Genomic DNA, 24,291 nt, shown 5'->3' with positions numbered 1-24,291 from the left:
GAGAAACAGTTCTTGTAATGTTTGTGAATCCCAAGATTAATGACTCAGAGTTCCCCTTTCATCACCTCTCTGCACTTTAATTATAGAACCAGTGGTGTCAAACTGTTGTTATCCCAGTAAACTCTGCTTCTCCACTATTCTAAATGAAGCAATAAGCTCACATCAAATGGGTCAAAAAAACCCCACTAAACTTCTGGGTGCTTACATGAGTCATTGGATGGGAAATTACTCACAGAGCATTTTCTGCACATTGTTAAGCTAAATATGATTGGATGAGTCCTTCTAAGTCTGTACTGTAATGAAGGGACTGCAAATCCACTGAACTCTGAGATGTTTTTGTAGCACCCGCAGGGGCAACTAATTTAGTAGCACTACCTATCCAAGGTGTAGGGTGAGCTAAGTGTCAGAATGTAAATCCAGCATCCTGAGCAGCTTTTGCAGCCCATGCATCAGTCTGCAGTTTGAGTTATTGCAGCGTTACTGATACCTGTGGTAGGTAACTTAAAGCTACACTGGATATGCCAGCAGTGACAGCAGTGATGACTTGCACACTGCTGGCAAATGCATTTGGGTCAGATAAGACAAGCCAGGCTGAATGGGGCATTGAACAACCTGGCTGTTGGGAGGTGTCCCCACCCATGGCAGGGGGGCTGGAAATGGATGGTCTTTCAGGTCCCTTCCAACCCAAACCATGCTAGAGTTCCGTGTTTCTGTGAAGCCTCATTTTCCTGCCATACTGAGAGCAGCTGGATTGCTCCATTACTCTTGGAGTCCCATCCTGTGTAAAGTACCAAGGAAAGAAATCTGATCCTAAACCACCAACAGGGCAGAGCAGTAATTTCAGAAGGAGAAAGAGCACGGGAAGATTCAGAGCGCATCATTGTAAAGTCCCTTCTCCTCCAGACTGGTTGCAGAGAAAACTGTAATTTCTCAGAGCACATACCCCTAAGTCCTCATTAGCTAGGAAGGCCTCTTTGCTGCTGAGCCAGCTCTCAATCTGTTCCACGTAGCCATAGAATTTCTGTGTAGGAAAAAAACCCAGCAGTCACAAACATGACAACATGCTGAAATGCTATAAAGCAGAAGCTAACATGACTTCAGCAGAGTATACTAAAAAAATGAAACTTCAATAGTCATTTCAAAAATTAATGTAGTACATGAAACAGCATTGAAACTGCCCATACCATAGGATTTAAGTTCCCTATATATGTGATGATTTTAGATGGGATTAGTAGCCCAGCTCTTATTTAAAATACTTGACATACTTCATTGTAGAATCTCTGTTTGAGCAGAAATTTTTAAAGTGAGATGACTGTTACAGAGAAGTATTTCTGGAAAATTGCAGCCAAAGTAGTTATTTTATAAGGAAAAAAAGCCAGGAAAAAATACATTATTCTGTCCATGCTAAATTTTTCTTCAGTTTTTTAAAAATACTTGTCTGGCTCCATGTCTTTTTGGGCAGGTTTTGGAATTTGGAAGAATAGTGATGTTGTATTATAAGTATGTGTCTTTTTCCAGATGTATGAGAGTTTGACCAAAATTTGCTAAGTTTTACAGTCTTTGAAAAATATATTGGCACATTTTCCACAGAAATTTCTATGATTTGTAGAGGTAAAATTTCTCTAAGTCCTGTCGCCACTGAATGTGCTTGGCCCTCAGCACGCCTTCCAGAAACCACTGAAATACAGATAAAACACTGGGTATTATTAGCACATTTTTCATCCTGCCATCTCAGAAATTTGCTGCTTTTATCAAGAAACAACTGTCAGTGGCATGATTATCCTCTCTTGGATGTCGTTTTACTCACCTGTAAATCTTGTGCCTGAAACAATTTAATATATTGCTCTTTCCATGCTTGGATCAGCTCCGACCAGGCTTGCTGCAGTCTGAAGAGGGATTGGCGAATCTCAGGGGTTGCATAGTGACCAGAATTGCCAAGTTCTCTACCATAGTCACTGAGAGCGTTGAACCTTTCCCCTCGGGCTTCAATCTCCTCCTAAAATACATTACTGAGGTTGATGTCAAGGGTTTATGAAAAGCCAGTTATTCAGAATACAGGCCTTGAGGGGAAGAGCTTGGGCTGTAACTTTCCAGCACTAATATTTGCATGGAAAATAATTCATCTTTGAGCTATGTCACTGGAAGTGCAAAGAATTGCCTAAGAGAGAGTAAATGTAAATAATAAATGAGTTTATTGGTCCAGGAACAATTGTTTTCCTACAAATGGAAATTGAGATTTAGTTAGACACAGATTAGAAAATGCTGAGATATAAATGAACACAATTTCAAACATCCATAATATCATCCCCCAGTCTTCCTACACAGAAGTGGTGCTTTTAAGAAACAGTGCCTAGAACTTTTCCTCTCCCGACAAAGAAGCTTGCATCAGGTTTTTATGTTAAAGGTATTCTTTTATTTCATTTTGTGTTGTTAAAATGAAACACACTTAACTTTTGCACCTGGTCTGAGGAATGAATTATACCTCTATACTGAATCCTGAAGGTGAAAGCATAAAAAGCAATTATGATCCCTGCAAACTGAATGTGGAATTTCTAATGTAAGCAATTTCAAAATGAAACTATGGACTGAAATAATACCATGGACTATGGACTGAAATAATGCCATGTATTAACTCATAAACTACCTTAAACACTATGGCATGTACTATGACATTTCTGAAATTAGAACTGCTGCTTTTAGAGATTTTTGGGGTGGTGGTGTTGCCCATTCATAGATAACAGAGTTATAAAATTGTAATTAAAATATTTTTGAAACTCACATGAGCATCTCGTGTTCAACTCCAGTCTCTCCTATGGACTTTGGTTTGAGCCACTAACCAAAATGAAAAACCCCTCCTTCTTGCCTTGTCTATAATTTTAGTTTAGTCAGCGTAAGAACATAATGCCTGAATTCCGTGACTATCTCCTTAGAGCCATTTGGGCTCCTTGACTAACAGATATTAAAGACTTAGATGTTGCCACCATTTAAATTTGAAGCACACTACATCAGTGGCTTGTGATATTTTTAATATAACAAATCATTATTAGCAAAAACTTTGTTAAGTGATAGGAGAAAGCATTGTAAAAATGGATTACTCTAAAGAAGGAGGGTATTTCAGGTACTTCACAATAAATTCAGGTTTAAAATTAATCAGAGTCCACAAACTGTGTTAATAATGGGACCCACAAAGCACTGGTTATCAGTAATTATTCTGTGAACAGGATTTTTAGGAGAAGTAAAGTAATTACAAAGAGAATGTAGCACAACAGCTGAAAGATAGCTATGATTCTTGGGAAAAGGTAAAATATTGACTTTTTTCCTAATGTTAATTCAAATTCCACTCCTTTCATAAAAGAAACCAAAAATATTAGCAGAATTAGCCACCAAAACATTCATAAGGTAATTATTACTGGGATATGAAGTGTTTCCAAAGGGAATATGTAGCACCATTCATTGGTAATTTGCTTTGCTGTGTGAAATAAAGCACTGATTTTATTTTCTTCTCACGTAAATTAAGTTCACATGAAAAAATCTAGCTGGAAGCAAGGATTAACTGGCATGAAGTTCTTTAGCAATATGAATAAGGAGATAAGCAGCGTGCATGATGTGAGACCGAACCTGTTTTTCACCATCAGGCTTGGACAGCAGCAGGGGTGAGAGCTCATGGGGCTTCTGAGCCTTTTTGCAAAGACACAAGCTGCCAAACAGCCCATGGAACAGTTTTGTCAGTATGCAGGTGATTTTTATCCCCAGCCTGGTACTGAAAACAGCTTTTTTTACCCTGTTATTGACAGAGGAGGCGCGCTCTGCACACAGAAAGATTCCCAGTATGTGAAAGCCATGGAAGACACTTGCCTTTCTCTCCTGATGCTCCTCTATCATGCTTTCGGCTTCGCTGGCGCTCTTGGGCAGCCCCGCTGCTTCCATCAAAGCCCTGGTGTTCTGCGCCCAGTCGAGCATCTCCTTCATCTCCAGGTTAAATTTCTGCAGCTGGTACGAGGCCGCCAGCTTCTCCTTCCTGCCACACAAGGTGCAGTTCAGCATCATCTGAGAGGGAATTACAGAGTGGCCTCTCCCTCCTCCCCGTTTGCAGAGGAAAGTATCTTAACAGAAGCGGAATGAAATTAATTCAAGCATTCCCTTACAGTTCCTAAGAGTTCCTCACGTTAACCAAAACCACAGGAGATGCACACTGCCTTGGAGACAACATATTTACAAATATTTTTACATCAGTCCATTAGCACAAGAAAGGTAAAAAAGACTTCATATCTGTTGCTTACAGCAATGATTACAGATCAGGTATAAGCCTTTCTTGTTTTGGAAAAATTTGAGGAAAAAAATAATCTTCAAGCGCCCTTCAAAAAGAAGTCTTTCCCAAAGGCTTTATGATAGATTTAATTTGATAGTCTGGAGGCATTTTAGTAACATTATTTAATGGGATAAACCACAAAAACATTGTATTATTTTTCCCAAAGTCACATCAGTGGAACTTCTTGTGTCTCAAGTCACACTTTTTCCAATGCAGATATCTTAGCTGCCTATGTAAAATTCGTAAAAAATCCTTAAAAAATTTTAGAGACCTCTGACAAGTACGGTTTAGACCCCAGGGAGCAGCTTTGCTCCTGCTGAGAGATATTCAAACAACTCTAAGTCTTCACCTTTGTTTGGCCTGTCCTTGGAGTCGGAGCCAGTTGTTTTTCATCTCCTGTTGCTTCATAGTCAGTTTGTCATTTATGGATGGATTCCTTGTGGAGAGACGGAAAGATTCCAGTTCCAGTGGCTGGGAAGAGATTTATAGTGGAGTAAATTTATGCCATACACTTATATTCATTCCTGAGTTTGCCTTTCAGGAAAAAATAGTTCATTTTAAGACCCCAGCTCTCAAAGGCAGGTAATTAAATTACAGTAACAAAATATACAAAGGGATATATAATATACAAAAAATAATACACATGCATTTTTGAGCAAACATCCATGTGCAGGCATTGCTTTGTATGCACAAAAGTTGATTTACAATTTAGAAAACAGTTTTGTAGAATATGGACAAACAGATTGGAAAATGAAGTGCAAATTCTAACTTCTATTAGCAGTCTGATGGATGCTCATCAACTCAGGTTTAAAGTTGAAAACTTTGTTGCAAGATTCTATCAAGTTGATTAAAATGAAGAATTTTAATTCTGCAGAACAAAAAAATAAAACAGGCTGGTTTTACTCCTTAAAAAAGAGCAGTTATTATACTGTTGTAAAGAAAAAGTTTTTCATGTTTTCCATATGAAAGGGCCAACTGTGAAAAAATGTGAGAATTTCTACTACTGTTCAACAGGATTTATTTCTTTTTAGTAAAAATATACAGATATAAAGGAGCTTAGACCCATATTCAATGCTCAATTTAATTTAGTCCTGGATGATGCAAACTGACCAGTTTTTACAAAAGCCAGACTGGATCAGGCAGGCACTTATAACCTAGAATTTCTGTGTTGGATGTCTGTGCCAGGAAACTGCATGCAGTATGGGGTTTGCATTCTGTTCTGAACAGAAACAGACTTGTGATTTTGGTTCAGCTGGGTACAGGAACTGGGGGGAAAGATGGAGTCCATGCTTTCCAAAATGTGTGGGACAGTCTGATCTGGCTTGTAGGTGAGGGCCAGAGACCCAGATGTTGAAAAGGGACCTTTCTTCTTAGATTTTTTGCATCAGGAAGAATAATATTTGATAAGATAAAGTAGGATTAAGCAGCACAGTATTTTCATGAGAAGAAATTTATGCTGCACTTGCATTGCTGAAAATTCCTGCGAATCAATCTAAAGAGTAACAATGATTTTTGCACCATAGTTTCAAGAAGAAAAGGTGAAATTTTTTCACTATCCTTTGTACTTCCCTACTTCTTACCTCCATTTTGGACTTAATAACACTGATTTCTCTCTCCATTTCTTCATGTCTTCGAATCAGGTTTTCCACACTTTCCACATCTTTTCCATAATCCAGTGCTTGTATCAATGCACTCTAGAAAGGGCAGTGGGATGTGAAGATGGTGAAGGTAACACCAAACAAAAGAATCTGTATTTTATTTCAAAAAGCCTCCTCCTTAATCTCTTTGCACTGCCATCTAAATATTCTTATTGTCTTTTAAAATATCAATAGAGCACATTGTCTGCTCTCTTTACAGAGATGAAACAAGAATCCACATCTCTTTTGAACACTGAATCCTGCTTAAGGTCCCTCTGGCCATTCACATGTAAAACAAGGACAGGCATGCCTCCTTGAATTTCTCAATAGTTCTTTTCTAATTTTGGGGGTTTTTTTTCCATATATCAAAGCAGAAAAATATTTCACAATAGATTGTTGCACAGAAATTCAAGTGTGTTATGAAAATATAAAAAATAAAATGTATCCTTAGGATCCTAAGAAATTAAATCCCATAAAATGAAGAAATAAATTTTAAAAGTTGTTATAAAAATATCAAGCCAAAAGTCTTATAAGCTTAAGTAGTACAATGTCTACTGACTTATAATTAAATAAATATAATCACTTAAATTGTTGAAATAATTGGTTTTTATATAGCCTTTTTTTCTGTTAATTTCAAAATTATAATTCAGGTTCAGCATTTTTACCTCCATTTTCTGAATGAATAAGATTGACAGAACATTTTTCCATTTCACTTAATCAAAATTGGAAAACATACCTTCTCAGTAATTCTTTCTGTGATGTCATCTATTTCTCTGATTAAGGCATGAATCTCTAGGGCTCCCTCTAACTTCTTCCTGTATGCATTCAGGTTACCATGAAAACTGTTCCACCTTTAATTGGAAATAATATTTTAGAGATGCAGTTCAGAGGTAAGGATTTCCACAACTGAGCTTTGTGATGCTCACATTTAAACAAAACCACAGGTTTTCTGACCTACCTCATGCATTGATCTCCCAATTCTCTATAAAAGGGGACTCATCACAGGGATAAAGCATTAGCCTGAGAAGACTATCTGGTTGCATTTTTTCCATGTCTTTAGGATGGCATGGGGGTTAAAGCTAAAAAAGTACTGATCCAGTTTCCTTAAATTTACAATAATCTCCCAATCGATACCTTCATGTTTTGTTTCCTAGACAGGGGGCTGTGGAACAGCAAAAGCACAAGGCAATTCACCAGGACAACTGTGTGAATAGATGGAAGTGTCTAAGCTTCACGAATCCTGTGTGCTAAGTGATGTGAAACAGAGTATTTGACTCCAAGGTTAGAAACATGACTTTGGCACTCCTGGATTAAAAATCCTTCTAAGCGACCTGCTCTGGGAGTCTCGAAAGACAGCTCCAGTGTCTGATATTTGGTAACTGTGATATTAAAGATGAAAACAAATATTCCAATTCCTCCATTTATCTCAGCTGAAGACACCTAATTTTCCCTTCTTTTTTTTGCTTTACAAGGAGCATTTGAAAGCATACTCACTTCTCATTGAGCTGCTTTCGGCGCTCATAGATTGTCTTTGTTTCTTCCTTGTTCTGTCTCTCCAGTTTCATGGCCAGGGTATTGATAGTCCTGATGTGAGCATCATCCACTGTTGACTCCTGTAAAGTGAGAAGGGGAACAAAGGTACATGTGAAAAATTTCTTGTGATCCAGTTTTCCACTGAGATGTGAAAATCAACACAAGCAGCAACAAGAAAGGGTTTTACCCCAGTTACATTTCAGACACATGGAGTTTGCTCTACTACAAGTGCTGGTGTTACCACGTGTCTGATGATTAGACAGTAAAGGCAAGAAAGAACATTAATGGCTCTAGATGCAGCAATGATTTTGGTCTAGGTGAGGGCCCTCGGGCCCTCAGACCCTCATTTCTAAGGCAGACATTCCAGAAGGGGTTCATTTGGTGAAGAAGCACAGCTGCAGTTGCTGGCTACACAGGTGGCTGCTGTGGAAGAGCTGATGTGTGGCAGATTGCTCCTCTCTCAGACAGGCAGTGACTCATGGGCTCCTGGGTCTGTTTTACCCAGGTGAGCTCCTCTCCCAGAGTGCCTTCTGCACTGCAGACAACAGGCTCCAAATCCATACAGCCTTGAGAATCCCAGACAACCTATGCCACTCTGTTTTCTTCTAAGTCTTCTAGGAGACTTGCTTCCCATGCACATACCATAGAATGGATTATATTTGCACATATTATTCTAGAGCACAGAATTTTATTTTGGAGTACTACAGATGGCCAATACTGAACACTGCTCCAAGATTCAAAAACATTCCCTATTTTTCTGGGACAAATCACAAGTTTAGCAGGGAGACAATCACTAGTGTAAAGAAGCACAGCTGCAAGATGCCAGCACGCTGTTAATGTAAGCATTCACTGCATTGTTTATTTTGTTTATGCTGCATCCATACCAACATGCATGCCTCCACATGTGCTTTCCTATTATGTACAGCCATAAAGTAAACTAGAGAAACCAGCAGTCAGATATTATTCAGAAACCTTGCAGCCTCCTGTCCTGGGAAATAATAGCAGCACAATTAATAGAAAATTTGGCAGCCATCAATGCAGGAGGATTACTCCCTATCCTGATCTCAGATTTTTCAAGTGGGAAGACCCAGACTGGATGGATGCACACAGTGCGCCAGAAGCAGCCTCCTTTTGTTTGTATCTCCCTAGGAAGCACTGCATAACTGAGCATCAGCTATCAGGGCATAACTGCATAATTGTCCAACTTTTTATCAGCAGGAGTCATGTTCAGAGTTTTACAGGAGCAGTGGCTACAAGCTGATACTGTCTAAGGCCAAGAGTTTCAAGAGTGGCACATAGAAGATCTACCTTAGTTTATGGAAAAATATTTCTGTTCAGAAGTTATGCTGGCTGGAATACTGGGTTGTTTCTGCCCTATTAATCATCCTTCTTTTGGCTGGTACAAGCTGTAGAAGAGCCCTTGCTCAATCCCTTAGCTCATAGTCAGCTGGTGAGTAAAATGAATGTCTCTTCAATTTATTAATTCCCTGGTACTGAAGCCAAATAATTTGGCTCTCTATCCAAATCCACTGTGAATGCACTGTCACGAAATTCTGCTGGGCTCTGGAGTAAGGAACTCTAGGGTTTCTCCCTGGTGTCACATCTACACTGTTAGTTTGCATAGAAGAGGATTGTCTCTTTCTGCTACTAGGCAACAAATATAGAAGATGGAGCTGCCATAACAAGAATGGGCAAAAAGACAACAGGCAAACAAAGGATAAAGAATATCAGGAGACTACATTAGAGTAAACATCGCTCACAAATTCATAACGCGTCTCTTTCCAGAACTTCCCCACAATTTCCAGACTAGCACATCAGCACAGGGGGTTGCTGCAAACGCATCCCCTCAATATGTGGCCTCACAGCTCCTATGGTGGGAGCTGAACACACGACAAGGAGGCCCCTGTTCCTCAGGTTTGGTGCCTGAGCTGGCACATCTCTCTGGGGGCAGGAGAGGCAGCTGGCATGACTCAGCACCACGAAAGAGGGACAGAGCGCTCAGCACTGAAACGTGAAGAGTGCAGCTGTCTTGTCACATGGCTGCTATCCAAAGCATAAACCACTGCTCTGTTTTACTGAATGTCTGGTTATTAATGTTATGATTCATGAGTAACCACGCGTGCTGTATAAACAGAGGCCCCCAGATTTACGTGCTTAATTTGGATGAAGGAGTATGAGAATGAGACCCTTCCTCAGGAGGAGGAAAATGGAGAAATAAAGGATAGAAATAGAGAAATCAGTATTTCTTTTTTTACGTGCCTGTTCATGAAAGGTCCAGATCAGTTCTCAGATTCAAACAAGCATGGCTGAAACCACTATTTTAAAACCACTTTTGGGTGGAAATCACTGTGACTTTGCAGACTGCATGAAACAAACAAAATCTGCTCAAAGTCAGGCTCACACAGCAAGTTTTCCAGTCATTTAATGCAGTCTGAAATGTTGTGTTGTGTCATGAGTGCCTGACAGCTCTGCCTAGACATCTTCAAAGCAGAAGGCATAATAAGAGAAAATTCTGTCTTTTTTAATGACTTTTGAGGTAGTGATGCTTCCTATCACTTTGGTCTTGCACCTCCACAGAGCACTAGAACTGTATTTGCACTAGAACTGTATTTGCACTAGAACTGTGTTTGCTAACTGGACTGAAAAGTTACCTGCTGCTTGCAGCCTTGCAAGACATGAGCATGGAAAACAACTCTTACCCCTGATGTTGCTCCACGGAACTCATTCAGCTTTTTCTTGAGCTGCAGGCAGTGTTCATAGTCATTTCCCACATCACCCACATTAATCATGACCTCCTGGGGAAACAAGCAGCAGACAAATACATAGGTGAAGAGTACAAGAACACACTTACTCCCAGTGCTTAACCTGATGCAATAAGTTCTGTGATGGGTCTATAAATCACCATCCCACAGCTTCTGAAATAGTCTCTCCTGATCTTTAGATAATTACGAGACTTGGTCCCAACTCCCTTTTCCATTTATTACTAACTATGGAAACAACCTCTGAATGAAAGCAATTCTTCACTCCTACAAAGAGAAACGTTCAGAATTGATATACAATTAGGGTGAAGACCAGCTGCCAAATGCTTCAAGTCTCTTCCATTCTAATCTGCTTTCATTTTTCTGTCTCAGTAGAGGCACATGAGATGGCCTCAAATAATCACACAGAAAACTCTTAATGTGCACAGTTTACATGAGAAAATGTGCTAATACTGCCCAATTGACTCTGGTACAGACAGACTCCATAGAATTTGTTCAATCATTCCTTTCATATTGTTTGTAGAACAGGTAATGATTCTTCCAGACAAAAATCACTAGGAAAATATCCTGGAAGATGACACATTTATCAGAATGTCATCGCTAAATATCAAGTCTTTAGTGAGCTGCTTGGGTTAAACACTAAAATCCACTTGCCTTCTCCCTGATCCAGGCTTCCACCTGGTCCACCTTCTGGAGAAATTCTAGGAAGTCCCGACTGTCCTCCAGCATCTTTCCACGAGCAGCAACAGCTCTCTTCAACTTCTCCCAGTGCTCCTGAAGCATGCGGACTTGGCGACGGATCTCTCCTGATTTTGGGTGGCCTTTTGATACCAGGGCTTCTCCTTTCTTCACATACAGAGGAGGAAATTAGAAATTAAAGTTGCCACTAGTTTTTAATGGGATTACCATGTTGCATGACCTTCCTAGGAGGAGTCTTTCACCTTCCTAACCTGGACTGAACAATAAAGTGCTACTATAAATTCTTGTCACTCAAATGATAAAGCCAGCTGGAAAGCTCTTACATCTGGAGGGAATCTAGAAAATTGAAAACTGGGATTTGAATATTTCCCTGCCAAGAAAGATATTCATGGAATGGGAGCACCAAGTATTACAGATGACTGCGCCCTTTAGCTATATGATTCACCCAGTTCCAACAAGAATATTCAAAATTGGGCATGAAATCTTATTATCTCTTTTTGTAGGAGTAACCATGTCAGGCAAGGAAGAAGTCAGTATATATTTTCCATTTAGGCTATAAGGAAAGATGGAAGCTCACTGAATGGAGCAAATAAAGTATTTCCCTGTTGTAAATTAACAGCATTACATTTCCATGACAAAGCAACTGGGTTCTTGTCGATCCAGTAGGATAATTGATGCAGAAGTGATAACCAAACTCATCCTTTACATTTCATCAATCAGTCTTTGGATGAGCAGTAATTATCTGTAAAAACAGTAACAGAGTGAGAGGGTCACCTTATTAACAGCTGTGATGATTTCTTCATTTGCCAGAATCTCTGCCTCAAAGACCTGATGTTTCTGCAGCAGCTTCATCTTGTCCTGCAGATTGCTGGGGTCTTGTATGGAGGGATCCTCCAGCTTCTGCATGCGCTCACTGATCCAATCCTCTGCCTGCAGCATTGAGAAGCACCTGAGTTAGCACAATAATTGCCTGGGATCCTGGGGCCTCCAAGTGTCTGTACCTGGGCTGGATAGATTGAGTGCAAGCTGACAGCTGAGGTGGATCTCGAGTTTCTGAACTCATTCTACTTTGTTAAAAGCAGGAACAGGTAGGAACGAAACGAATTTTTATCTGACCACAGGAGTAATGAAAAATTCCTTGAATACCTCAGATTTTATCACAAGACATTAACAGATTATATAGTCTCCTAGACTATGTAGAGAGAATCTTTGAGCCTTAGCATGGTATATATTTAAAATGAGATTATGACAACTGATTCTGGGGGTTTAGGGCTCTGAGTCATCTGGTAGCTTTGCCATTGACCTACCTGCAAACTGGGTAAAGATTCTTTAGAATTCAGTGCCTCACCTATAAAATAGCACTAACATTCCCTCATGTCAGTGGTGTTGTGAGACCTAAATGGAAAATGCAACGCAAATAAAGATTTGCACACAGGGCCCAAGCACGAGTCAGATTATTTGAAAGGAAATACAACTGTATTTGCTTTTATATTTCATAAAATTCAAAATGGTCTGGTCAGGAATATCAGAAAAGCAGATGATTTATGAGAGCTAACAAACCAAAAGTTATATGTTTCTCTTAGGAAATTATTTTTAAGGGGATTTTAAAGTATGCAGAATAAAATGAAGAATAGGATGACAAGTTTTCTACAATTTTCTTGAAGTTCTGCTGAACTTTAGCCCTTAGCATTGAAGTAAATATTTTCTATCCATCAAAACACTGGGAATTGAACGCTTGACATAATGTTGTAACTGATCCTGTTGTCCTCAGAGCACTGAAGTAATGCAATGTTTTGACAACACAAGAGCTGCAAATTGAAGGGCAGCTTTATTAGCTTCAAAATATCTTGGCTGTCCTTGTGGAACTGTGCATTATGTGCACACAAGACTTGTCAGCTGGAGGATTTTCTCTGTTAATTAATGACTTGAAATGTTGTTTCAGCTGCTGAGATTCCATAAACAATAACAGAAATAGCTCTCACTAGCAGCATGCTCTCCAGAAACTGTTTCCCTCCAAAGCCCAGTTAGAGACTGAGACAGGCCATGTCAAACTTGCCCAGGGCTGCATGTTGCCACGTGCTGTTTGCATTTCCAACACCCTCCCTGATGGCCTTCTCCCGTTCCCAGCCACACACTCGTGCTTCAGCGTCCCTTCAGCGACTCTTCATTTGAATGGAGGCTCACCCATACAATTGGAATGAGAAACAAACCAATCTCCCGGATAAAACGACTTTAAGGTCGGTTTCCCTCTTACTTTTTAATTAGAAGCAGTGGCGTTAATGACAGACTGAACATCTGCACCCTCAGTGCCTTGGTTTATTTAAGGCTTGTTTAAGATGGCTCTAGAGAGTGAGGGATCCTGCTCCTGGCCTCTTGCCCACATTCAGACGTGAAGCAAAGCTGCTCTGTTTTCCCAAGGTCTTTCTATGGAAAGATTTGTCTGGATGGCCATTTTCGCTTCATTGAAGGCAACAGAAAAACCAGTGTTATGCTCAGTATAGGCACAAGACCAGACTTATTTCTATGGGAGTCATAAAAAATGTGGGCACTACCAGTTTAGAATCTTACTTTTTCAAAATATCAGTTACTGTAACCTCACAAGTACAAAGTGTAAATTACACTGATTTTTTAATGACAGAAGTATGCAAAGCATATAAAGGGATGTGCCTGCTCCAGACATCTAGAGACAACAACTAATTCTTTCTCTCATTACCCTTAAAGTAATGTGTTAATGAGTTAAAGATGTGAATGGTTTTCTTATTCTTATGTACAGGGTGAAAGGGAAAGGAAGTACTACTAATACCATGAGCAAATTTCTAAGTCAGCATTAAAACCCAGAGCCAACTTTAGAATCAAAACTTTTAACTTTATAGTATTCCCTCTGCAATAACTTAAATACACATATTTCTAAGTAGCAACTTGCTCATTTCCCTTCCAGATTAGCACTGAGCTACAGACTTTTTGGCAATAGGGTGTAGTCTGTAAGTCCATCTTGCTTCTTTTGAGTGAGACAAAAGCACCAATTTCAACAGTAGAAGGCTGAGTTTTATTTTGTAATCTGTATGTGATCTCTTGAGTTAATGATTGTGGTTCGTTGTACTAATGTGTGTAGGTCTCTATGCTTCTAGAGAGTAAGAAGAATTTTAATGATGACAGTGATCACTAATTTCTGCTGACATAAAAAATTCTGTTTAATAGAAATTACTTAACATGTTTGCAGGACAGAGAGTTTTCAGGGGAGTGGGACCTGAGCTATGGGTGTTGTTCTCTTAATAAGTAAGAATAAGCAATGACCTCATTGATTTCACAGCTAAACTCAAAACTCATCTCCAAATTTAACATTCCTGTGGGGACCATTCTCATATATGAACTTGTACACGCCCAGAATATAATTAAAATGAAATTAAACATTCCATTCTATCCGACAAAGAGAAAGAAAGATATCACTGATTGAGTAAGATTTTCTAAGATTTTTTGTTTTGTAATTCCTTGGTGACATTCACATCCTCCAACAGTGGGCAATGATTCTAGGTTGGTGAGGTAAATGAGCACATAACCTGAGAGCAAAAGTTCCCCAAAGAACTCCTGGCTGAATTTATGTGGAGAAAGTGGATGAGAATAGGGAAATGTTCTTCTATGCAGGGCCAAATTTCATGCTCTAAGTGTGTGATTCAAGAATGAAAGGGGACCCCAGCTCAAGCACTGATTTGACAATTACAGAGAGATAGAAAGAAATGCATAAGTATTCCTACCTAATGGGAAGGAAGGAAATGGGAAGGAAGGAAATGGGAAGGAAGGAAGGAAGGAAATGGGAAGGAAGGAAATGGGAAGGAAGGAAATGGGAAGGAAGGAAATGGGAAGGAAGGAAATGAAGGAAGGAAGGAAGGAAGGAAGGAAGGAAGGAAGGAAGGAAGGAAGGAAGGAAGGAAGGAAGGAAGGAAGGAAGGAAGGAAGGAAGGAAGGAAGGAAGGAAGGAAGGAAGGAAGGAAGGAAGGAAGGAAGGAAGGAAGGAAGGAAGGAAGGAAGGAAGGAAGGAAGGAAGGAAGGAAGGAAGGAATAAGTATAGCTCTGTTTTTGTAAATCACTGAGGACATTTCATGGGACACAGCAGAAGAAGGGGTGGATACCAGACCAGCAAGAGTGCTTGAAAATGTGCCCCTGAGTCTGTGTGCTCTTGTTTATGCCAGCACAGTTCTCAGTCCCACATGTTGTGCTGCCCTTTGAAAGGCTGACCTCGTTTATGTTTCCAACAGTGGTGACAGAGCAGAGCTACTCAGTTACAGGGCTAAGGCCAGAGCAGGAGACAGAGAGCAGCGTGTTCTGCAGAGCCAGTCTACAGCAGCTCAAGAGCTATGCTGAGCCACAGCAGTGCTTTGAAGGCCTTCAATGAACACCCACTAATAAAGCTCGGTGCCCAGGCCATAATGCTTTCCACTTTGTGTTCATCCTGATTTGAAATACATTTTCTTTCCCACTAAAGGAAAAATATGTATTAGCTTGCAGTTTTCTTTTCAACTGTTTTATTTTAGCAGAGCTTTTGATGACTGAAGTTGCTGTAATGTGCCACAACAATAGTACAATAACAGGAATGGCATTGGAGCATCTTTTTGCATGAGTGTGGCAGGAGCTGACACACCAGATTAGATCATCCATCCACTCAATAATGTCTGGCAAGAGCAAGCACTTCATCCAATAGAGGTAGATGGTTCCTCTGCTTTTCATCCCCATCCCAGTCTAAAACCCTCTTACCTCTTCCAAGTTTTGGTAGAAAAGTGCCAGAAGAAGGGCGGTCTGCAGCTTCTCTCGCCTGCTCTGGGATAGATCCTTGATCTGACGCTTCCTCTCATGAATGACATCCAGTTTGTGCTGAATCTTTTGCCCTTCTAGCCCATCAGCCTTTTCCAACCTCCTTGCCTGTTCTTGAAGAGACATCATCTGAGGAGGCAACAGAACTGAAATTACTTTTATGCTTCCAAGTGGTGTGAAAGAAACAAAATCAAGCTCCTTTCATAGTTAAAATACTCTCTTTTTTCTGTAATGAAGCAAGAAGTGCAGGGAGAAGCCAACCAGCATTCCCCCTCACCCTGTACTATGTTACATCTATGACATTACTGTCATTGGACTCTATGGTGCATCCTGGCTACATAAATTAATTGAAGTTGTAGCTTCAGGAGTCCCTAGGCCGCTGATCATCCAGTGCAAGGAGTCATGGAGTAAGCATGACATCCAGGAGTGCTCAGATTTTGTTGCTTTCTGGAAACCAGGTGTTGTAATGTAGCTCTCAAAATGAGCAATCAGCCTGGCAGGGAGCTGGCAAGAGTCCTGGAGCTCATTCTGGGGAACCCAGGCACAGCTGCAGGTTTCAGCTGAGCCCCAGCCTGGGTGAGTTACAGCAGTGGCCACCAGCCAGGCAGGTTCCTTTGCACACGGGTGAGCGATTCAGGAGCTATTGCAAAGGTGCAGAGAGGCTGCTTTTTTGGTACAGCTGTTGTTCCAAATGAATGTTTAAAGGATTTGACAACTTCTTTTAATGTTAAAATGCCTACTGCATTTTGTAAAATACCTACTCCATTTTACTTGCTTTAAAAGTCACTATTTTTTTAAATAAAAAGAGCAGACACTTCTGATATCCATAATACAATATGGCCTGCTTTAAATATTTCCTCTTGTTAAGTCCCCCTGTTCTGCTTACAAAGTGGTTTTCCTATCTGTTGCAAGGACTTGGACATGGAGTGTTTTGACAGTTGTTCTCCAATGCTCTGCCTCTTATTTTCCCAAGCTTCTCCATTTTATCTTTTGTTCAAACACATCAGGCCTACCAAGCATTTCATCCCCGTCACCAATTCAGAGTGTTACCATAATTACAAATATCTATCATTTTAGCTCATTGAATTCTAGCTGGTAGAATATCAGTTGTTTATTTTTTTACCTTCTCATCCTGTGATGCCAGAAGCTTCTCAAAAGCCTCATGTTTCCTTATCAGTTGCTCTATTTCATCTACAGACCTTCCGAGGTCACTGCTTTTCAAATAAACCTATAAAAAAAGTTTATTTTTCTCAGTGAATCAATTATCCCATAATCTTGATTCATAAATGGGAGAAGAGGTATTAACTCTGCTGCTGAGAGTACACTTGAGAGTGGAAAAAAGGAAGAGGAGGCAACAGAAGCTAGAAATTAATTGTTAGAAGTCCATGGTCTTGAGCAAGAAAGAGAAGCATTAACAGGTCTAGCTAAGGAAAGTGACCTGTCAGTCCTTATTAATCACTAGGTCACAAGGCAGTGAATTCCAGAAGTCTAAGCCATCCTTGTAATCCCAAGCAAGATCACTGTCATGTCTGACAGATGTCCAAATGATTCCTTCTTAGAAGAGTTCCCAAACCAGAGACTTTGCAGCCTGTTACCAGTGCTTTATTACCTCAGCCATTAGCAGGAATTTTCAAACACCTAGCCTGAAAATGCATGGCTATTGCTACACCTTGTTACATACTGCCCTCTCAACCACACTCAGGAGATCATTCCTTTTATGTTTGCTTCAGCCTAGAGCATGTTTATAGACCTTTTACATACTGGGATTTCTGTCTTCTCAAGGTTAAACTACAGTGATCTGACTGATCATTCCACAACAGCTGTGGTTTTTTTGATTCTCATTATTCTTTTCACTCTCCTCTGGGTTTTCTCCACTTCCACTTATTTTGAGACTTGATGTAATAAGTGGCAAGAAGCAATAAAGCTGCCAGAGTGAAGGCTGGGAAGGCAACAGAGTGACTTTCAAGCTGCAATCTTCAGCAGGTATCTGCATATAGTGCTTGTGTTTTATACAACACCACGAACTCAAGTTCACCTTGCAATTTGCTATGAGCTTCCAGAAACTTTTCAGAAGTGCTGTCAGACCAGCTTGTCCCCATCCTGTATTTATGCAGCTGATCCTTCCTGAAAAAATGTCGTAGCTGGCACCTGTATCAAGTGCATGGCACCTGTCACTTTCTCAGGCCATCCTTCCAACCTATCTGCATTAATATTTTTTACTGTCTGTTCTGCCAGTCTGATGCATTCAAAATAACAAATAATAAATGTGGTTTTAAAGAATCTGACCTCTGCACCTTTTAACACTGTGCAAGTGTGCGCCTTTTCCAACTAATTCACACATGTTTCAAAGGCATTGCATTGCTCCCTTACTCTGTTCTGGTGTTAAGAAAAATGAATGCCCAATTACTTGTCCCATACATTCTGTCATACTCAGTTTTGCCAAATGCAAAAGAATAAATACAGTTATCAATTATCAAGAAAAATTATGCTTTTCTGCAGGTTGACAGGAATTTATTCTTTTTCATTGGATGGAATTGCCCACAGGCTTTTTCTTCAGTGATGAGACAACAGCAGGATAAAATCCCCAATTACAGGCTCTGATGGGACATGAGCAAGGACTACTCATAGATAAGGTTCACACTGAAGTGTCTGTGGCTGGACAGACTTTGGGAAATCAGCATGCTGTGAGTGATGGCATTTATCAGCAGTGTGTAATGTGTAATCCAATTTTTGAGCTCATGGAATCACAAGTATTTAAACGAGGGTGAGAAATTCCAGTCAGTAACTTTGCCTGGGTAAAGTGCAATTAACAGAGATGGAAGAAGTATTTGAGATCAGTGATACAGTGTGAAAGAATCAAGAGGCAGGAAGGAAACAGAATAATCAGTCTGCTAAACAAATGCTAAATGTTTTGGAAAATGGCTAGTAAAGGACATGGGTAAATCTGTGCTTTTAAGCCACAGATGTGCACAGGAACAAAAACAATTTAGAGAGCTCACTCTTGCTTTGCAAAGCATCACAATCCTGTAGCAGTCTAAGAGGGTGGATTTTTGTAAGAGGGAAAAGATGTTCTTTGTAAGGTGTTTTAGAAAACCAGCCATGATGTTCATTCTCTGGACAACTGCTTAACCCCACAGAGCATCTTCTGTAGGAGAAGCTTCCTAAGTTTGAACACATGTGCAGGGTAATCCACACCTACTTGCCAGGGTCTGACTGCAGTAAAATGCCCTGGATGGACCCCTGCTCCCATCTGGAAACCTCTCTGAGGCTTAGCCCTGAACATCATGTATTTTGGGTTTTTAAACCTTGCTTTAAAAATACTCCCACTTCTTGATACATTTTGTGGCTTATCTACCATTTCTGGTCAAAAAAGATTTATCTCCAAGACTTTTATTTTGTAGCTGTTAGCAGTGAAACTGATACCTGAAGAAAAGGTCAGCTATTAGTTTTCCTGCTTGTATACCTCTGATGGAAGGAAAAGGCAAGAAGCAGCTACTGGTAAAGATGGTTATTTTCCTTAGAGAGAGAGAACAGAGACATCTGAGAGCAGGGGTGTGGGGTGGTGACTCATGAGCAGCTGCCATCAGAGAGCTCAGTGCCTTGCTCCCACTGAAATCCACTGAGCACAAATGACACTTGGCATTCAAAGCTCAATTCCTTTGGATGTTACAGCACTGAGAAAAGGTCCTCCTGACTACTGAAAGCTTTGGACTAAGTCCCCCAAGCAAAGTCTGTGCAAATGCTCCTGGCAACCAAGGCTGTGACACTGAGTAGGAAAACTGGTGCCCAGAAAGAAAATTGCTGCGAAAGGGAAGCGGCTGCACACATTGCAGGGTAGGAAATGGCAAAGTGCTCAGAGGAGAGCAGCCCCTGCAGCACCAACAGTGCTGCTGCCTGGAGAGCTGCTGAGGCAAAAAAAAATTCCATTTGTATTTTACACAGAAATCTTACAACAGCCATTGCTATAATCAGAACCACAAGGTTTCAAGCAATTGTTATACCAGCCTGAAAGCAGAATAAAAATTGGCTCCCATGCCACAATGCTGGCCTGTCACCAGTAACATTTTGGCTCACTTTTAGACAGGTCTCCTAACTCCTGCTCTGAATGAGACACTTTGATTTCAAATACAAAACACTGCATAGCTCTCCTCAGGTAACGTACTGAGGTCTCCCACAGAGTACAGCAGGTATAAACTTTCTGTCAAGTTTGTGTCTGTTAGGCATCATGGCTCATCATTGGGAATTTAATATTCAGACACAAAAAGCACAAAAGACTCAGCCACTCACTATAAAACAGATTTGTTTTTAAGTGAAGACTTCCAAAGATGCTTAAAACCACAAAATGGTTTTTGAGATTTCTGACATTTTCTGGAATAAATTTTCAAGTTACTAACATTGTAAACCATGGAGCTTTCCTTGTTTCTGGAGCTTTTCCTTATTTCTGAGTTCATTGCATAGCTGCTGCATTTTTTGTACAAGTTAATGCAGAATTAAAAACAAAGTCCAATTAAGAAAAAAGTAATTTTAAATAAACCAATGCTATTTACATAGTTAGGTGACCGCATCTGCCAGCTCTAGCTTTTGGAGAAACACTGAATGAAACATTTCAGTCATTAACTATGTTCCAACTTGAAATTGGATGCCACAATTTCACATTTATATGCACTGGAAAATGACACAGCCCCAAAATAAATTTTTATTCCAAGAAGAGCAGTTTTTATTTCTCTAGAATAAAATATATTTTAGGTATTTGTGCAAATCCACTTCCTTCTTCTGCTTTTTCTCTTCCAAGTATAACAAGCTCCACAGATTTTGCCTCTCACTGCCTGTCATGGGCTTGCTGCTGAGATTGCTGGAAAACCACAGAAAATCATTCTGCTCTAACCATGTACTAGAAGTCTGAATTGTTATCAGTTTTAAAAACCTTCACTTAAAGCATGTAAGCAAGTCCAAACTATCTTCCAAGACAGAGAAGAATAAGGTGTGGTTTGACTTAATTCTCATAAAAGTAAATACTAAAAACACTAATGAAAATAATCTGAAATTTGCTTTAGCAAATAAGTAAATGTTCTTGATACCATGAATATATAAGGTTCGCAAAAATGTTTTACTATGCTTAATTTCAGTAAAAGTTGTAAGAAGGTATCATACTATTACAAGAGGAATAAATGATACTAAAGTTGCTTATAAAAAGAAAACATACATTTTTTCTACCATGGTGACATCATTGGCATCTGTCCTCACCATTTATATGCAAAATTCTAATGTTGAATGTATTTAAAATTTCTTTCCCTCCCCCTACTGCATGCTGTCTCCTGGGCATAAGAATATAGTTATCTGATATTGGAAATATATATGGGAAAACACAGAGATAAAACTGCTGTTTTTTCTGATAACTGCCCTAGTTGCTTCCTCACACCTATTTCCTCCTTCTTCAAAATTTGCAGTATCGATCCCTACCCTGTAAGTATTAGGTGTTATACCAGAATCTTACACCCATACAACATCATCATTTAAATATTTACTTATGAAACACTTGTCTGAAAGCAGGCTAAATTCCTCTGAAACTCCCCATAGTTTCACGGCTGGAAACTTTGGTGGGATATCCAAATTTGACGTGCTGTGGATATTAAATTATCTTTGTTTCTTTTCCCTCAGGAAAGGGTGGTACCTCTCCTTTTCTAATAAGGGAAAAAAGTGATTTCTTGCTACATACTTAAATGCTTTGGTTTTTGAAAACAAGCCTTGCTTTTAAAGTTACAAACCCAGGAATTAACCATTTAGAAATACAGCATAATTTGACAAGTAAGGAAATGAAAACAGTGAAGCAGAAAAGAACTAAGAAAAACTACACTGAGGATTTTTTCCCAGGTCCCAGACTGACTGCAGAATTACAGAATTGACTAGGTTGGAAAAGACCTTTGAGATCATCAAGTCCAACCTAGCAGAGAAGAAAACCAGCTCTTGGTTCTAGAATCTTGAGTCTTCAAAGTGCTGAGCACTACGGCCCAATCATGCCTGTAAGCAGTTGCATGCTGTGTTGACAGCAGCACTCAAATGGTTAAAATGAAACTCTTGTTAAGTGCTCGATTAGAGCAGAGTCCTTATCTTCACTCAGCTGGATCAATCTGTAGCTGCAGCCTTGGTGACAGCAGAACACACGTGGCTTTCTTGTCTTGCAAGTCATCTCTAAGGAGTTGGAACATGGCATGGATGCATACAAAAAGCAATTCATATGGCTTGGGTAAACACAGCTTAGATCTTCTGTTTGCAAATGTTCCTAGAACGGAATGCAAATCTTCACCACTCTCCTCCCAGTTCCAAAGGATGCAATGTTGACGGCAATAGATGGAGACCCCGGGCGCGCTGTGTCTCTGTGAGTTGAAGCTGTGGTGGGAGCTGGAATTTTTGTCACAAGGTTGTCAGGACATACACTTTTTACAGTGCATGTTTCCTGGGAAGGCTTGAAACCAGATCTTGTCCAGTGGCTAGAAAGCAATCCTGAGCAGCAAACAGGGTTTACTGAAAGAGAGAGGCCAGCCCGAATCTCCACAGGGTGAAAGGGTGGGCCAGCTCTATCTGAATCATGAGTTTTGATAAAGATTGTTGGATTTGGGCTTCTTCTAAATTCTCTTACCACCTGGATAGGCATAGCAGTCCAAGGAGTGGCAAGTATCAAGGTGATTTTGGAAACCTTGTGGTGAGCAGGTGTTAGACCATCACATGGAGTCTTCCTAAACTCTGGCCTAGACGAGGGGTAATTCTGAAAGACAATCAGCTCTGGACTTAAATCCTTGCTCACGATCTCATTCCTGCTAGCTGAATTTTCTCTTCCAGTCAGCACAGCTGGGGACAGCCATATGTCTCTGGATAAAGCCTGCTGGGGAAGGCCACGATGCTTGGAGGAAGTCACATGAAATCTTGTGATTTGCAGAGCTGGAGACCCACCTGAAGGGAAACCTTGTTTTGGTTTCTGGGATCGTGTTGAAAGACCAGAGGGAGTTCCAGGCACCTTCTCTAATTGTGGCATGAGCAGACTTGAATGAGCATGACTGCTTCCATGGGAACCTGCTCGAAAAGGCTTTATCATCAAGCTGCACGTTGAAATGTAAAACTTCATTGAAGTGTGGAGGTCTGACATTTGGACATTGCACTGGCTACAGCAATGTTGTTGGCGTGGCAGTGAATCACAAGGTTCCGGGGCTGACTGCAGATTTTTGGTGTGGAGCACAGAAGCAGATGGAAGAGCAGACAGATCAACATTTAGGTGTGATGTCCAGCTTGATGGAGCTTTGCAGGAAAGAACATCTGAGGGCAAAGACAGAGCAAGCTTCAAGGGATCACTGGTTCCAGGGGAAATACGATGAACACTTTTTTCTCTTTTTGAATATTGCTTGTAAGATGCAGATGTTGACTGAGTGCCAGACCTCTCATATCCATGGTCCCAAGGATCCTTGCTAGCACTGGAACATATGGATGTCTCATCAGAAGGACTGACACAGGGACTAGTGCTCCCAAAGCCTTTCCTCTGGTCTGTGTGTGCCAGGATGACATCTAGCCTTGAGCAGTAAGACACACTGCTAGGTGGTGAGATGGCATTTCCTGGAGCAAGCTTGGCAACTGATTGACCAGCGGGAGGATGCCAAGCTGGCACTGGCATCTTTTGAAAAGGCTTGTCCTGCACGGCAGATTCAAAAGCAGGAGGTGGGGTCGTTCTACAGGAAGAGAGCAGGACTTCCACAGTGGAGATGTAGGTTGCAGATGAAGGTTTGCAGCAATGGTCCCTGTATGACATTCTGAAGCTTAGTCCTAAATGATGCACAATTCAAATCCACAGAGCTTGCCTTCCCCCCTGTGCTTAAAACCAAGTCCTAATCCTTTTTCCTTTGGCACTGGAAATTTCCATTCTTCCTCTGAAGCAAAGGAATGGGAGATGAATAAACATTCTCCAGGAAGAAAAATGCGAACAAAAAAAATCCACATTCAAAATAAAAAATCTCAGCTCTTCTAAAACTGCTACCACCTCTTGTCATGTCTGCAAAGCAATATGAGTGTGGGATGGGCTGAAAGATAAATTACGGAGCACACGGCTCTGCTCCCTGAGTGTTCTGACAGTGAGACTGCAGACAGAGTAGGAGGGAGCCAAAAGTGCCTGCCAGAGACAGCCTGCAAACTCGCTGTTATTTCATCTGTGGGGAAAAAAAAACCAGCTAACCTGAGCAGTGGATCTGCTGCTGTGAAAAGATCAGAACAGAGTAGAGAGTATTGGACACAGTTTCTGCTCAAAGTAAAAAAAATATTTTTCTTTCTTTCCCTTTTTCAGCTGTTAATTGTCTGCACTCTGCATGACAAGATCTCAGTTTGCAACTCTTACAAGAGATTCCTACAGAAGTTCCATTTGATGGCGCAACTGAATTAACAACAATAAAAAAATTAAAAATTGATTTTGCCTAATTTTGTTCACATGTACTCTATTTTCTTTAGCACAGAACAATGGTAGATGATATTCTGCAGAAATGTTTTGAAGGCTTAAGTAACTTGGATGTAA

At 40.4% G+C, this 24,291-nt stretch overlaps 1 protein-coding gene across 1 annotated transcript in view; it reads right to left on the bottom strand.

The window, feature by feature from the left end:
- SPTBN5 (spectrin beta, non-erythrocytic 5) overlaps nucleotides 1-24,291 on the bottom strand; it is an 89,347-nt gene that overhangs the window by 22,370 nt on the left and 42,686 nt on the right. Inside the window, exons 34-45 of the mRNA XM_058027083.1 lie at nucleotides 16,867-16,971; nucleotides 15,687-15,872; nucleotides 11,712-11,867; nucleotides 10,893-11,084; nucleotides 10,179-10,274; nucleotides 7,441-7,559; nucleotides 6,683-6,797; nucleotides 5,890-6,003; nucleotides 4,659-4,780; nucleotides 3,856-4,018; nucleotides 1,808-1,996; nucleotides 944-1,021 (exon numbers count right to left, since the gene is read on the bottom strand). Coding sequence (XP_057883066.1) covers nucleotides 944-1,021; nucleotides 1,808-1,996; nucleotides 3,856-4,018; nucleotides 4,659-4,780; nucleotides 5,890-6,003; nucleotides 6,683-6,797; nucleotides 7,441-7,559; nucleotides 10,179-10,274; nucleotides 10,893-11,084; nucleotides 11,712-11,867; nucleotides 15,687-15,872; nucleotides 16,867-16,971 — 1,635 coding nt within the window. The remainder of the gene's footprint in view (nucleotides 1-943; nucleotides 1,022-1,807; nucleotides 1,997-3,855; nucleotides 4,019-4,658; nucleotides 4,781-5,889; nucleotides 6,004-6,682; nucleotides 6,798-7,440; nucleotides 7,560-10,178; nucleotides 10,275-10,892; nucleotides 11,085-11,711; nucleotides 11,868-15,686; nucleotides 15,873-16,866; nucleotides 16,972-24,291) is intronic.

Source organism: Melospiza georgiana, chromosome 6, assembly GCF_028018845.1.
Source record: "Melospiza georgiana isolate bMelGeo1 chromosome 6, bMelGeo1.pri, whole genome shotgun sequence".
NCBI lineage: Eukaryota > Metazoa > Chordata > Aves > Passeriformes > Passerellidae > Melospiza > Melospiza georgiana.
This window is presented reverse-complemented; position numbering and strand designations above follow the sequence as displayed.